Source organism: Rana temporaria, chromosome 1 (genome assembly GCF_905171775.1).
Source record: "Rana temporaria chromosome 1, aRanTem1.1, whole genome shotgun sequence".
Taxonomy (NCBI): domain Eukaryota; kingdom Metazoa; phylum Chordata; class Amphibia; order Anura; family Ranidae; genus Rana; species Rana temporaria.
This window is the reverse complement of record NC_053489.1, coordinates 444,871,136-444,887,880: the sequence shown is the minus strand read 5'-3', so window position 1 is coordinate 444,887,880 and position 16,745 is coordinate 444,871,136. Positions and strand designations below refer to the sequence as shown.

Below are 16,745 nucleotides of genomic sequence, written 5' to 3'. Positions count from 1 at the left end.
TCGGCCAGCGATGGCCGCCGGGCACCCGTGATTGCCCAGTAACTGAGCAGGAACGTGGATCTCTGTGTGTAAAAACAGAGATCCACGTCCTGTCAGGGAGAGGAGACCAATGCTGTGTCCCTTGTACATAGGGACACAGATCGGTCACCTCCTCCAGTCACCCCCCTCCCCCTACAGTTAGAACACTCACTAGGCTACATATTTAACTCCTTCCCCGCCCTCTAGTGGTTAACCCCTTCCCTGCCAGTCACATTTATACAGTAATCAATGTATATTTATAGCACTGTTCACTGTATAAATGTGAATGGTCCCAAAAATGTGTCAAAAGTGTCCGATGTGTCCGCTATAATGTCGCAGTCCCAATAAAAATCGCAGACCGCCGCCATTCCTAGTAAAAAAAAAAATCATAATTATGTCCCCTATTTTGTAGGCGCTATAACTTTTGCGCAAACCAGTCACTATACTTATTGCAACATAAGGGGACAGTTATGTCGAAAACCACCCAGAGCATGCTGGGACTGTGACGTCATAAGAGGTCTATATAAATCGCCGCGCACCGCACACCCGGCATTACAGTGGGAGGGAGTGCCGAGTCAACATCGAAGAAGAGAAGAAGGCGACACAGAAGACTGGGCCCCCATTGGTGAAAGAGCTGAAAGAAGACAGCGGCGGTGCCCGGCAGAAGAGAAAAAGAACCGGAGAGCGGGAGAAGAGAGCGGAGAAGTCGGAAGACCCCCGGAAGTCGGAAGAAGACCCCTCGAAGTCGGAAGAAGGGAGAAGACTGAGCACATGCTGATAAAAGAGCTGAAAGAAGACAGCGGTGGTGCCCGGCAGAAGGGAAAAGTCGGAAGACCCCCGAAGTCGGAAGAAGACCCCTGGAGTTGCCTAATAAACTACTTTAAAAACCTGTGTAGTGTTTTTTTATTGACATTTTTCTTCCACCAGGTGAATGGTAGGTGTACGATGTACCCCATACTCATTCAGATAGGGTGGGGGGCCGGGGTCTGGGGCGCCCCTTATAAAAGGGGGCTCCCAGATTCCAAAAAGCCCCCCGCCCACAGACCCTGACAACCAATGGCCAGGGTTGTCGGGAAGAGGCCCTTGTCCCCATCAACATGGGGACAAGGTGCTTTGGGGTGGGGGGGTCACAGGGCGCCCCCCTGCCCCAAAGCACCCACAAAAGTTGAGGGCATGCAGCCTGGTACGGTTCAGGAGGGGGGCCACTCGCCCGTCCCCACCCCTTTGCTTACCGGCCAGTCTGCGTGCTTGGATAAAGGTCTGGTATGGATTTGGGGGGAACCCCCACGTCAAGGGGGTTCCCCTTGAAATCCATACCAGACCTAAGGACCTGGTTTGCCCCTAGAGGGGGAACCCATGCCGGTTTTTTATTTAAAATTTGGCATCGAGTTCCCCCTCCTGTAGGCGACTTCAAGTCGTGTTGTAGGTCGCGTTGTGATTCATACTCAAGTCGTGTTCAAGTTGCCTCCCAAAGTCGTGCTGAAAGTCGTGTTGCCCCAGTGTGAACCGGCTCTAAAAGATTAGAAAGAAAGCAAATACCCATTTTTAGAACACTGTGTGGATAAAACAGTAGAAGTAGTTGTGTGTCAGGTTGTAACAGAGCTTTCAGAACACAGAATGGGAGAGGAGTAGAGGCAGTAGGGGGGAGGACACGTCTGTGCATTCTGTGTAAATGAGCTTAAGCCCAGAGGGTGTGTAGAAAGGATATAGACAGCCCCAACCAGCAGCTACCAAACACACACACACATACACACACAGGAAGTGCATTGTACCGGTCTCTGATTTGTAGATCAAAACAAAGCTACAGTTTAAAGAACAACTGATGGAGATCAAGGCACATGGTCTGGTCACAGGCTTCAAGTCACTTCCTTATGCTTCTTAACAACACCAGTTCTCAAAAGGCGTCCAAAGGATCTCACCAAAAAACACGACTTGCTTTCCGTCACTGATATTTTACTTTTGTTAGCTCATTCAAAAGAGATAGCCAAACTGAGAAAACTTTAAAAGGAAAGAATTTTTTTCTTTAGTTGTTATGCAGAGACTACGAGTAATGCAGACCTCTAAGAAGGGAAGTGTTTGGACATTTAGTCATTGTGGATAACTAATCATGGGACACCTCATGGATTATCTATAACATATTTCTAGTATTCATCATTCCCTCTTTCCCACGGAGTTTCACCAGAGGGCTGCTAGAAAAATGCTGACCTACACACGTTTCCCTATACGAAGACACTCTTGTATCTGGTATGTCAAAGAATTGTTGTTTCTTTTTTATTACTATTTTGATATCAAGGTTGTTTTTGATGCTGGACTTTCTTCTAGATAAGTTAAAGTCATTTAAAGGGTAGCAGAAGGGGTAGTGGTTAATATATATTAGGCTCATCACAAGCATGGTAAATTTAAAATGAATATTTGATTAAACGATCATTTGTTGCTTAAGTTTTATGTAAATCTTAACTTGTAAAGCATATTCCTGAGAATTTCCAGACACCACTGTCTTATGATAGTGGAAGGGGTAGTGGTCAATATATATTAGGCTCATCACACACATGATTAATTTAAAATGAATATTTGATTAAATTATCAGTAGAGGCATTAGTTGCTTAAGTTTTATGGAAATCTTAACTTGTAAAACATATTCCCGAGCATTGTCATACACCACGTTCTTATAATAGCGGAAGGAGTAGTGGTTAATATATATTAGGCTCATCACAAACATGATTAATTTAAAATGAATATTTGATTTAACGATCATTCATTGCTTAGGTTTTATGTAAATCTTGATTTGTAAAAACATATTCCCGAGCATTGTCATACACCACGTTCTTAATGTTAGTGGAAGGGGTAGTAGTTAATATATATTAGGCTCATCACAAACATGATCAATTTAAAATGAATATTTGATTAGACGTGTGCGGTTCGTTTCGTTAAAATTCGTACATTCGGAAACATTCAAAATCCCAATTGCTATGCTTCCGAATTGTATACGAAATACAAAATTTCGTTGACCAAATTCGGATCCAAATTTTGTTACAACGGAAACGTGACTGGTGTTTTGTTGACCAATCAGAGGTTTTCTTCTGCTGCAGAGTGAGGGTTGGGAAAATTACCTTTTTTAATATGGGAGTGGGAGACTGGTACTGGTAGTCGATGGGAGATTCAGAATCGGACAAAATAAGAATGTTCAATAATATCGTTTTATTATTATCATAATAATTACGATTATTTGTTATGATGCAGTTAAATTACCTTTTTTGAATATTTGAAATGGGAGTCACCAGTAGGGTCCGCAGTTTCAATTTGAACATGAGTACGAATCGAAAATTGTTCATTCGAGCGTTGTGGGAGCCCCTCATAATGAGCACAGCAGGGGGTACAGCCCCAGGAGAAAGTCAGCACAGCACAGGGAGGGTGGGAGCCCCTCATAATGAGCACAGCAGGGGTACAGCCCCAGGAGGAAGTCAGCACAGCACAGGGATGGTGGGAGCCCCTCATAATGAGCACAGCAGGGGTACAAACCCAGGAAGTTAGCACAACACAGGGATGGTGGGAGCCCCTCATAATGAGCACAGCAGGGGTATAAACCCTGGAAGTCAGCACAGCACAGGGATGGTGGGATCCCCTCATAATGAGCACAGCAGGGGTACAAACCCAGGAAGTCAGCACAGCACAGGGATGGTGGGAGCCCCTCATAATGAGCACAGCAGGGGTACAAACCCAGGAAGTCAGCACAGCACAGGGATGGTGGGAGCCCCTCATGATGAGCACAGCAGGGGTACAAACCCAGGAAGTCAGCACAGCACAGGGATGGTGGGAGCCCCTCATAATGAGCACAGCAGGGGTACAAACCCAGGAAGTCAGCACAGCACAGGGATGGTGGGAGCCCCTCATAATGAGCACAGCAGGGGTACAAACCCAGGAAGTCAGAACAGCACAGGGATGGTGGGAGCCCCTCATAATGAGCACAGCAGGGGTACAAACCCAGGAAGTCAGCACAGCACAGGGATGGTGGGAGCCCCTCATGATGAGCACAGCAGAAGTACAGCCCCAGGAGGAAGTCAGCACAGCACAGGGATGGTGGGAGCCCCTCATAATGAGCACATGGCTGCCATGCACAGCTGCTCCAGTTTTTGGCTGCTCCAGTTTTGATAGATCCCACACACTGTGCGGGGTCACCGGGGATGTGTGGGGTCACCAGGGATGTGCGGGGTCACTGGAAATTGTTTGGTCTTACTGCGCATGTGCGCTCCACACATCCCCGGTTACCCCGAACAGTGGGGGGATCTATCGAAACTGGAGCAGGCGATACTGGAGCAGCTGTGCATGGCAGCCAATCAGCTTCTCTCTTTCATTTTCAAAAATCTTAACGGAACAAACTGAAGAGAAGCTGATTGGTTGCCATGGGCAACTGTTTCAGATTCTGTTTGCTCCAATTTTGATCAATTTCCCTAAATGTCTTTTTATCTGTTCTAGCAGTTATATGTGTAAATAAGAAGAATGGTCGGGGCACTGGGGGCAAAAACAAAACTACCATCAACTGCCGTATTGAGAAAGGTATTTTTGCTTTTTAAATTGATCATAACAAAGGGTCGTAATTGTTACAAAAAGTGAACGAATCTAACGAAAATCGTACGAATCCAAATTGAATTTTGGACACGAATTACGAAATACAAACTAACGGCTAATACGGAACGAAATTGAACAAATTTATTGACGCCGCACATGTCTTTATTTGATTAAACGATCATTCGCTGCTTACGTTTTATGGAAATCTTAACTTGTAAAACATATTCCCGAGCATTGTCATACACCACGTTCTTATAATAGCGGAAGGAGTAGTGGTTAATATATATTAGGCTCATCACAAACATCAACCATTTAAAATAAATATTTGATTAAATTATCAGCAGAGGCATTAGTTGCTTAAGTTGCCTAACTCGTAAAATGTTTTATCGAGCATCCTCAAACACTACTTTCTTATGATTGCGTAAGGGGTATTGGTTAATATTCATTACGCTCATCACAAACACAATCAATTTAAAAATGAATATTTGATTAAATTATCAGCAGAGGCTTACGTTATTTTTTTATGTAAATCTGAACTCGTAAAATATATTCCCGAGCATTATCACACACCACTTTCTTATGACAAGTTGTATCATCATAAATCATAAATAAATCCTTACGGTAAATGGGACTTTGATTCCAATCCAAGCTCCATGTACATGATAAAACATATTAATGTAAAGTTTCATTCTCTGTGACTTTGCTATTGTATTTCTTCCACACTGTTTTCTGTATAACAAAATTGCGAACTTAAAGAGGAACTGCAGTCTGCTCACATAATTTGTAATAAAAACATCTTTGCCGTTCTGAAGCTTCCCTCCAACCACCTTGTATATTAACCACTTAAAGACCTTAGGTGTTTTTCAGATTTGGTGTTTGCAAGACTAAAACAGTTTTTTCTGCTAGAAAATTACTTAAAACCCCCAAACATTATATATTTTTTTTTCTAACACCCTAGAGAATAAAATGGCGGTCATCGCAATACTTTTTGTCACACCGTATTTGCGCAGCAGTCTTACAAGCGCACTTTTTTTGGAAAAAATTCACTTTTTTGAATTAAAAAATAAGACAACAATAAATTTGGCCCAATTTTTTTATATATTGTGAAAGATAATGTTACGCCGAGTAAAATGATACCCAACATGTCACGCTTTAAAATTGCACCCGCTCGTGGCATGGCGTCAAAGTTTTACCCTTAAAAATCTAGATAGGCGACGTTTAAAAAATTCTATAAGTTGCATTTTTTGAGCTACAGAGTAGCTCTAGGGCTATAATTATTGCTCTCGCTCTAACGATCGCGGCGATACCTCACTTGTGTGATTTGAACACCGTTTTCATATGCGGGCGCTACTCGCGTATGCGTTCGCTTCTGCGCGCGACCTCGTCAGGACGGGGCGCTTTAAAAAAAAAATGTTTTTGTTTTCTTATTTAATTTTATTGATTTTATTATTTTTTACACTAAAATATAAAAAAAAAAAAAATGATCACTTTTATTCCTATTACAAGGAATGTAAACATCCCTTGTAATAGAAAAAAGCATGACAGGTCCTCTTAAATATGAGATCTGGGGTCAAAAAGACCTCAGATCTCATATTTAGGCTTAAATGCAAAAAAAAAAAAAAAAAAGGAAAATTTGTCATTTAAAAAAATGACAAAAAAAAAATTGTCTCTTTAAGAGGCTGGGCGGGACTGACGTTTTGACGTCACTTCCGCCCAGCAGAGCTATGAGGACGGGTGGGGGCCATCTTGCCCTCACTCAAGTCCTCGCTCTCCAGGCGGCAGCATCGGATCTCCTCCGCCGCTACCGACGGCTCCGGTAAGCGGCGGAGGGCGCGGAAAAGCGGCGGGAGGGGGGGGGGCCCCTCTCCCGCCACCGATAACGGCGATCTCGCGGCGAATCCGCCGCGGAGACCGCCGTTATCGTTTACACGACCGCCCGCTGAAAACATGGATATCTCAGTTGTGGCAGCAGCTGCTGCCGTTACTGAGATATCCATGTTTAAAAAGAGGACGTACATTTACAATAGGCAGGTCTTTAAGTAGTTATTTTATATATACTGTCATTCTATACTTGCCAAATATGCTGCAGAAATCTCCCTCCATTGAGTCTGGCTGCATGCATTTTAACTGTGGGCAGCTGAAGCTGCTGCCTGTTCACTTCCTGGATTCACACAAACACACAGAGGCACACCTCCAGCTTTGCAGCTCTTGTTGGCCCTCGTATGACTCATCTCCCTTCCTGGCAAAAACTAGAGTGAGAGAGAGAGAGAGAGAGAGAGAGAGAGCGCTGTGCATGATGACATAAGCCTAGGCAGGAAGTGGGCTGTATAAGGTATTTACTGTCAGAAAAGAAAAATGTTTTACTATCCAAAGTTAAAACTACAAGGGCAGAAGATTTAATAGATGGAAAGTTGAAAAAATAACTGAAAAATTACTGAAGTTCCGCTTTAAAGCGGTGGTTCACCCTAAAAAACAAGTTTCTACCATGCCATGCAGCATACTAGCGCGAGCTACAGTATGCCTTTATTTTATTTTTTTGTGCCGTACTCATAGTTTAATCCCTTAGTTAAGTTCCAGACTCCCCGCGGGGAATGGGCGTTTCTATGCAGAGGGAACTTGATTGACGGCCGGCTATGGCGCGTCACGCTTCCCGAAAATAGCCGGAGTAGGTCTCGGCTCTTCACTGCGCTATACGGCGCCTGAGCACAGACTAAGAGCTGACTGCGCAGGCGCCGTGAAGAGCCAAGTCCTATTTCGGCTATTTTCGGGAAGCGTGACGCGCCATAGCTGGCCGTCAATCACGTTCCCCTCTTGATAGGAACGCCTCCTTCTGAAACGGATTAAACTGTGAGTACGGCGCAAAAAATAAAAATAAAGGCATACTGTAGCTCACGCTAGTATGCTGCATGGCATGGTAGAAAAAAAAAAAAATTTAGGGTGAACCCCAGCTTTAATAAATACAGATTATATATAAATCACAGCTGGTTCTGTAATAAGCAGAGCATTATTCCTGCCTCCTGAGCTTCGCTATTGGTCCATTTTTTAGGCACCCTTGGATGGTTAAAGAGACAGAGCCAAGCTTGATTTTTAAAGCGGAGGTTCGGCCAATTTTTTTTTTAAAAAGCCAGCAGTTACAAATACGGCAGCTGCTGACTTTTAAAAAATGGACACTTACCTGTCCAGCGCGCCCGCAATGCCAAGGCTGAGCAATCGCTCGGTCCTCGGCTGCTTCCGCTGCCATCCTCGGTGAGGGAATCAGGAAGTGAAGCCTTGCGGCTTCACTGCCCGATTCCCTACTGCGCATGCGCGGGGATCGCGCCGTCACTGGTCCCCGCTCTCTCCTGGGAACAGTGTTTCCCACAAGACAGCGGGGGGGGGGGGGGTGACATGCCAGGCTCAGACAGGTATCTGCACCCCCCTGAAAGGTGTCAAATGTGACACCGGAGGGGGTGGGATCCAAAAAGCGGAGGTTTAAAGCCAGGTTCACACCGGTGTCTGCGGTTCGGTTGCAGCGCACATTTGCATGGTTTTCATCTGTTTCCTCTCCATTTTTAGCCACATCGACTCCTATTAGGTATGTGTTTTTTGCTGTGTGTTCGGAAAGCGCACCAAAAGTCCTACATGCTGCATCTTTAGTGCAATTTCTGAAAATGCTGCAAAAACACATGACCTAATGGAACTCTATGGGCCGCTGCTAAAAACGCAAAATTGTATTGGTATCCTGGGGTAGTTCCTAGCTATAAAATCATATAGATCTATTAAAACTAAAGCCCAGCAAGTGAGTGCCGATGTTTGCGCCACCTTCGCTCTCAGGAGTTTTTGCAGAATGGCAAAACTTGGCAAAAGTCACGGCAGGACTTGTGACTTTTGACTGCTTAGCAGTTTGCTATCAATAGATCTGTCTGGTACAAGTTTGCCTTCACGCTTCAAAAATCTATAAAATATTTGGGTAGTTACAAACCCTCTGTACATTTTTCTGTTACATTCCATAATCTGGAAAACTCACTGCCTTTTGCTATATTTATGACATACTCTGGACCATTGTCGTCTGTGCTCTTTGCAATACACTATGTACCCAAACTTTTGCCATTTGTACAGTATGCATTTCATTTCCCATGCCTCTGAACATAGTACACTGTGTTGATTTTTTTTTTCTTGCCAGTAAGAATTTTCCAAGGAATGTGGAATTTTATCTTGTTCAATGAATGAGCACATTTTCTAAAATTTTAAGTATTAAATATTTCTATCTATCTAGTCACTTTTTGTGTGCACATAAACGGCATCATTATAAAAAAACAAAACAAAATGTAGGTTTGGATTTTACCTGTCACATTAGGAGTGTTGGAGGATGGCTGGAAGAAAGCCTTTTATGGATGTCACATCCATTGGAATTGTTTGTTAAAAGGTTGCCCCGAGCTCTTAGACATGTCAGTGCTTGCAGTATTGGTTTCCTTTGTGTGACTCGCATTTACACCTTTGAGTTAGTTGTAACATGCACCAGGTGCCTGTGTATTAAAACATACCAATATACATATTACCTACATAAACTATTGGCCAGATTCAGGTAGGGCAGCGTAACTTTGTGCGGGCGTAGCATATGGTATTTACGCTACGCCGCCGCAAGTTAGAGAGGCAAGTGTTGTATTCACAAAGCACTTGCAACTTAAGTTACGGCGGCGTAGCGTAAATGTGCCGGTGTAAGCGCGCCTAATTCAAATGAGGAAGAGGTGGGCGTGGTTTAGGGAAATTAAGCATTACCCCACGTAATTGACGTTATCAACGAACGGCGCATGCGCCGTCCGTGGACGTATCCCAGTGCACATGCGTCAGATTGAATGCCTAAGATACGTCGAACACTGCCTACGACGTGAATGTAACTTACGCACAGCCCTATTCGCGTACGACTTACGCAAACGACGTAAAAAGATAGGCTTGTTCCGACGTCCATACCTTGCATGGGCTGCGCCACCTAGGGAGCAGCCTTTAACTTTACGCCGGCGTATCTCTTATGTAAACGGCGTAACTAATTGCGACGGGCGCACGTACGTTCGTGAATCGGCGTATCTTGCTCATTTGCATATTCAACGCGGAAAACAACGGAAGCGCCACCTAGCGGCCAGCGTAAATATGCACCCTAAGATACGACGGCGTAGGAGACTTATGCCGCTCGTATCTTAGCCTAATTTAAGTGTATCTGGTTTCCAGAATACGCTTACATTTACGACGGCGTAGATTCAGAGTTACGACGGCGTATCTACTGATACGCCGCCGTAACTCTCTCTGAATCTAGCTATATGAGTTCAGCAGACAGCTATTTCCTGTACAACTGATTTAAACAGTTATCAACTCTTTTATAGGTTGCAGTGCTACTCATATAGTCCATGTTCTTAAAGCAGAATGGTAGTGCAAATAGTTATTTCCAACATTGTTTTGTTGGAAAAGGCAATTTAAAAAAATACACTTCCTAAAAAGCTAATCTGTAGTGAGTCAGACCAGTCTGGATTTTCCCATCTGCACTGACACTGGTTCCGACTTTTTGTGAGCTATTATTCCACTCTGATCTCTTGCCCTTCTCCCTGATAACATTTGCAGCATAACGTCACACATGTGCACACAGCAGATGTCCTGGGTACCATCAAACTTAGGACTTTTTGCTGGATTTGTTTGAATGCTAAGTATGTCCCCCCAGCATTCATTATCTCTGCTCATGCCACCTCAGTAATATCAAGAGTGGGGAACGTGCAAATTGCAAACTGGCCTGAAGCCATGATGTATAGTCCCAATCCGAACTAAAACTATTTTTTCCCATCCATCCCTCCCACCTCCCAATAATGATCCTACTTAAGTGGAGGTACACCCTAAAACAATTATATAACATTACATCCAGCATACTAACGACATGTACAGTATGCTGGTATTTTTTTTTTTTTTTCGCCGTACATACCGTTTCATTCTTATTTTCCCCCCGGCTTCCGGGTTCTGATACCCGCGGGACTGGATGTTCCTATTGAGAAGTTAGATGATTGACGTCCGGTGAAAAACTTCCCCAGGCGCATAAGGCGCGTCACCAGTTTTCCGTAAATAGCCGACCTGCAAGTCGGCTCTATATGGCTCCTGCGCAGTCAGCTCTACACGGCGGGCGCAGGCGCCGTATAAAGCCGACTCGCAGGTCGGCTATTTACGGAAAACTGGTGACGTGCCTTATGCGCCAGGTGAAGTTTTTCACCAGATGTCAATTATCTAACCTCTCAATAGGAACGCCCAGTCCCGCGGGAATCAGAACCCGGAAGCCGGGGGGAAAATAAGAATAAAACGGTATGTACGGCGAAAAAATAATTAAAAATACCAGCATACTGTACGTTAGTATGCTCGATGTTATATAATTGTTTTAGGGTGAAGCTCCACTTTAGGAATGTTTTACCCTTATCTTGTGAAGCCAGATATACCCAATTCCCCTTCCCTCCACCCAAGGTTCATCTCCACCATCAGTTCTTGGTACATGGAGCACAAGTTCAGTGGTGCAAATAGAGTCAGTGCTCACTTCTGTGCCCCCCCTGTGATGATGTTGTCCTTTTCTGGACCCTGGACCTATGACATGGCAGCGGCTGCGTCTTGGTCCCTTACTGTGCCCCCTGTAATGATGTTGTCCTTTTCTGAACCCATGACATAGCAGCGTCTGCATCTTGGTTCCCATGTGATGATGATGATGATGTTGTCCTTTTCTGGACTCCAGACCCATGACATGGCAGTGACTATGTCTTGGTCCTCTACAGTGCCCCCTGTGATGATGTTGTCCTTTCCTGGACCCTGGACCCATGACACGGCAGTGACTACGTCTTGGTCCTCTACTGTGCCCCCTGTGATGATGTCCTTTTCTGGACCCTGGACCCATGACGTGGAAATGGTTGTGTCTTGGTCCCCTACTGTGCCCCCTGTGATGATGTTGTCCTTTTATGAACCCTTGATCTATGACGTGGCAGTGGCTGCATCTTGGTCCACTTCTGTGTCTCCTGGGATAATGTTGTCCTTTTCTGGACCCTGGCCCATGACGTGACAGTGGTCATGTCATATGGGCACTGATGTGTACACTTGAAAGAGGCCCCAAGCAGGAAGTAAACAGAAGAGAAAACTCAAGCTGAAGTGTCACATGACCTTGGTTTAAGGCAGGGGTGCCCAACCAATGGCCCGGGGGGCCACATGTGGCCCGCGGAGCCCTCTAATGTGGCCTGCGACCTCCTGCTCTGGGATGAAATACAATAGAATAGAATACTGTTATTAAGGGTAAGTTTCTGGGCATATCTGTTCTGCAGTGGTTACTGGGTTGCTTCGCTCATTGTGGCCTGCGACCGATTAGCAAGTCGTTTAAGTGGCCCCCGCTCTTCAAAAGGTTGGGCACCCCTGGTTTAAGGTAACTAAAAATAGGAATTTAGGCAGGGATTATTTTTTTTAATCCAGTGATAAGATGGAGAGGGGGCAAGAGGTGAAATATATCCTGAAGTGGGGCTTTAAGAGACTATAGTACATTTATGTACTATAAGTACTGAAGTTCAAAGATGCAACTTACACAAATGTAAAAAAAAAGTATGCTTGTAAGGGCCTGTCTCGTACTTTGGGAGGTCCAAGACTACTCACAAAAACTCTGTAAATGATTGATGACCTAAGCTGTTGTACAGTAGTAGAATTTAGTTACAAAATGTTTGTTTTATGATTGTTTGATCAATTTACTTGATAGTGTGATTAAATGTATCACTTTGCATCGGGTAGACTTACAGAAACAGACGTATACGTAGTCAGTGAACCATATTTTAGCCTCAAAACTATGTGTAATAGAAAGTATTCATCCATCTATTTGCCCCTTCAGGCCATGGGTTCCTTATAGAACCTCACATTCTGGCACTCTTGCCTATAATACACTAGAACAGTGGTCCCCAAACTGCGGCCCGGGGGCCAGATGTGGCCCTCTGCTTGCCTTTATCTGGCCCTTGGGGTACTATTTCACTGACACCAAAGATGGAGCACTGTTCCACCTACTGACATCAATGAGGTACTATTCCTTTTATTGATATATCAACAATGGGGCACTATTCCTTCTATCAAAACGAATGATGGGGCACTGATGCTGGGGCATTTTTCTACTCCCATTGGCCACCGTCTGGCCCCCATAAAGCCTGAAGGACAGTAAACTGGCCCTTTACCTAGAAAGTTTGGAGACCCATGCACTAAAAGATAACTATACTTAAGGGTTATTGATTTAATGATGATAATGAGACCCTAGAGAGATTCTTTTTACCCACTTTCATGCTGATGTATAGTACTGTTAACCCGTTGTATGAGTCCTACATAGGTACTGAATCATGGTGCTGGTTTGGATCTACAATAAGGGAACCAAAGAATGTTGGGCCAGATTCACAGAGGAGATACGACGGCGTATCTCCTGATACACCGTCGTATCTCCTTTAGTATCTATGCGGCTGATTCATAGAATCAGTTCCGCATAGATAGCCCTAAGATCCGACAGGTGTAGTTGACTTACACCGTCGGATCTTAGGATGCAATACTTCGGCCGCCGCTGGGGGGAGTTCGCGTTGTATTCCAGCGTCGGGCATGCAAATTAGCAGTTACGGAGATCCACGAAGGTTTTTCCCGTCGCAAAGTTAGGTGTGCTTTAACATGGTGTAAAATTACTCCACCATGTTAAAGTATGCCCGTCGTTCCCGCGTCGCTTTTGAATTTTTTTTTTTTCCGGCGTAAGTACTATACGCACGTCGCGATTCACAAACACGTCGGGCCGCCGTAAGTTCGCGCAAAGCACGTTGGGAAAATTGTGAACGGAGCATGCGCAGAACGTCCGGCGCGGGAGCGCGCCTAATTTAAATGGTACCCGCCCCATTTGAATTGGGCGGGCTTGCGCCGGACGACTTTACGTTACACTGCCGCAAGTTTCCAGGTAAGTGCTTTGAGGATCAGGCACTTACACTGAAAACTTGCGGCGGTGTAACGTAAACGGGTTACGTTTCACGGCCACAAATTTTCGTGAATCTGGCCCGTTGTTCCTACAATAGGCATTAAAGTATTTTCTATAGTATGATGTCTGAGCAGGTATACCCTTTACATGTAAACATCTTGTGTCAACATAAGCATGAAACAAGGTGTATATGCTTGACAATAGGGTGTTATATCTCTGTTAGTCATCTATCATCGGCCACGCAAGCAGCTCCCAGGTAACTACACATATGACGGCTATACAATAAAAAATGAACAAAACTGAGTAGTCTGAAATGTGGCACTACACACCTTTGTCACATGTACCATTGAATAAATAGGCCATGGTAAACCGCACAGGTGTACTGCATCACCTTGTAGTACTCAAGAAGTAGAACACCATTGTAGGCTAAGACTGGCCATACACCGATAGATTATCTGCTGATTTTCTATGGTTAGATGGAAAAAGTGGAACAGATTCCTCCATCTACGCTGAACTGTGTGGATGGAAGAACCTCCCACTGGCCCAAGCTTCCATTTCTTGCTAGTCGGAAAGATCTTTTTGCATCTAACCAAAGAAAATCTGCAGATAATCTATAGGTATATGGCCATCTTAAGACAAAGAAAACGTTTTATACAGTATGTTTGGAAGCATGGCTGCAGAACATACTTTGTAACATGTAATGCCGCGTACAGACGGTCGTTTTATGCGATGTAAAAAAACGACGTTTTCTGTGAAGTAAAAAACGACGTTTTTGAAACTTCAATTTTCAAAAACGATGTTGCCTACACACCATCGTTTTTTCACAGTGCTCTAGCAAAGCGAGGTTACGTTCACCACGTTTTTCCATTGAAGCTTGCTTCATAACTAGCTTCTGGGCATGCGCGGGTGTAAAAACGTCGTTTGAAACGTCGTTTTTTGCTACACACGGTCAATTTCTGTGAAGTAAAAAACGACGTTTTGAAAAACGACACATAAAATTGAAGCATGCTTCAATTTTTTTGGGTCGTTTTTCAGAAGACATAAAACGTCGTTTTCTCCCACACACGGTCAATTAAATTGACGTTTTTAAAAACGTCGTTTTTTTACATCGCAGAAAATGACCGTCTGTACGCGGCATTAGGCTGTCTTCACATATATGCAAGTGCGGGCCCGAGTGTAAATTGCATACACGCATGCTGCACAAAACGGGGTGCTGCACATAAAACACACGGGGTGCCATTAATTCTTAATGCATGCACTGAAAATTGCGGTTTTCCAAAAGCACCATGTAACCGCAGGAAAAAAGGTGCAAGTTCCTTTTCCCTGCAGGAAGTGTGGGCACAGCAGATAATTCAAATGAATTTTCTGCTGTGCCTGCGTAAACACAATAAGGAGAGCCACATACAGTAGATGTGAACCAGGGCCTACATATTTTGCAACATACATACTTTGTGAGAATATTAACTGCTTGCCGACCAGCCGCCGTATAACTGGTCGGCTCTGCTGGGCGAGATCACGTAGCTATACGTGATCTCGCCGAGCAGCCAATAGGGGCACGCGCGCCCCCGCTCGCCCCTGTCTCCCGGGAGCGATCACCGCCGGGCACACGCGATCGCTCGTTACAGAGCGAGAACCGGGAGCTGTGTGTGTAAACACACAGCTCCCGGTCCTGTCAGGGGAGACATGCCTGATCGTCTGTTCATACAATGAACAGCGATCAGTCATTTCCCCTAGTGAGTCCACCCCCCTACAGTTAGAACACACCCAGGGAACATATTAAACCCCTTCCTCGCCCCCTAGTGTTAACCCCTTCCCTGCCAGTGGCATTTTTATAGTAATCAATGCATTTTTATAGCACTGATCGCTATAAAAATGCCAATGGTCCCAAAAATGTGTCGAAAGTGTCCGAAGTGTCCGCCATAATGTCGCAGTACCGAAAAAAAAATCGCTGATTGCCGCCATTACTAGTAAAAAAAAAAATTAATAAAAATGCCATAAAACTATCCCCTATTTTGTAAACGCTATAACTTTTGCGCAAACCAATCAATAAACGCTTATTGCGATTTTTTTTTACGAAAAATATGTAGAAGAATACGTATTGGCCTAACCTGAGAAAAAATATTAATTTTTATATATTTTTGGGGGATATTTATTATGGTAAAAAGTTAAAAATATTATTTTTTTTCAAAATTGTCGCTATATTTTTGTTAATAGCGCAAAAACTAAAAATCGCAGAGGTGATCAAATACCACCAAAAGAAAGCTCTATTTGTGGGAAAAAAAGGACGCCAATTTTGTTTGGGAGCCACGTCGCACGACCGCGCAATTGTCAGTTAAAGCGACGCAGTGCCGAATCACAAAAAGTGCTCTGATCTTTGACCAGCAGAATGGTCCGGGGCTTAAGTAGTTAATACTGTATCACGTTAACAGATAAAATGATAAATAATATTTTAAGTTACCATTGGTTATTAGGTATATACTGTGTATACCTCTGTTCCCACTTATCGTTTTTAGATCATGGTGTTCTATACAATCCAGGCTGTATTAAAAAAAATGCCAATGCTTAATAATTTTACGAGTAAGGCAGAATTTTATGTCAATGGCTGATTATGGAGCTGTTTACGACTAGCTAAACAGAATTACAAATCATTGTACAGGTTAAACAGTTCACACATACAGTATGTTTAACCTGTACAGGGATTTGTAATTATGTTCAGCCAGTCTTGTGAACAGCTCTGTCATATCTTCCAATGCACTATTCCCAACCCACATGTTCCTGTAGAAGTAGCTGTGCATGTACAGTAAGTGGGTGCTGAAGCGACTACAGGCTGGAAACGGGTCAAGTCAGAGCAAGAAAATGTCACCAGTACAGAAAGGATCTCCAAAATGAGTCCAAAGCTTTAATCAGCGATCAAATTGTTACAGCAGATTGCAACGTTTCGGAGCTGCGCAGGACTTCTTCATCAGGCATGTAAATCACGTGCATGGCTCTTAAACATTGCAATCTGCTGTAACGATGTGATCGCTGATTAAAGCTTTGGACTCATTCTGGAGATCCTTGGTGTGCTTGTGACATTTCCAGCTCTGCCATATGACACAGGCATATGACACAGGCAGATCCTATGCATTACGGTGAAAAAACACCTGGCAATGATGGCCCCACCAGCCCCCCGTTTACTTAACTGAGCCCGTTCAGC

At 44.1% G+C, this 16,745-nt stretch overlaps 1 protein-coding gene across 2 annotated transcripts in view; it reads left to right on the top strand.

Moving 5' to 3' along the window:
• Window positions 1–16,745, top strand: part of PDE4C (phosphodiesterase 4C) — a 368,145-nt gene that overhangs the window by 95,439 nt on the left and 255,961 nt on the right. Inside the window, exon 1 of one of the 2 annotated variants that reach the window (XM_040326973.1) lies at window positions 1,492–2,262. The exons of the other annotated variant lie outside the window; for it this stretch is intronic. Within the exon in view, the coding sequence (XP_040182907.1) occupies window positions 2,216–2,262 (47 nt within the window). The 5' untranslated portion in view covers window positions 1,492–2,215. Of the gene's footprint in view, window positions 1–1,491; window positions 2,263–16,745 lie in introns of those variants that run through there. 2 annotated transcript variants of the gene reach the window in all.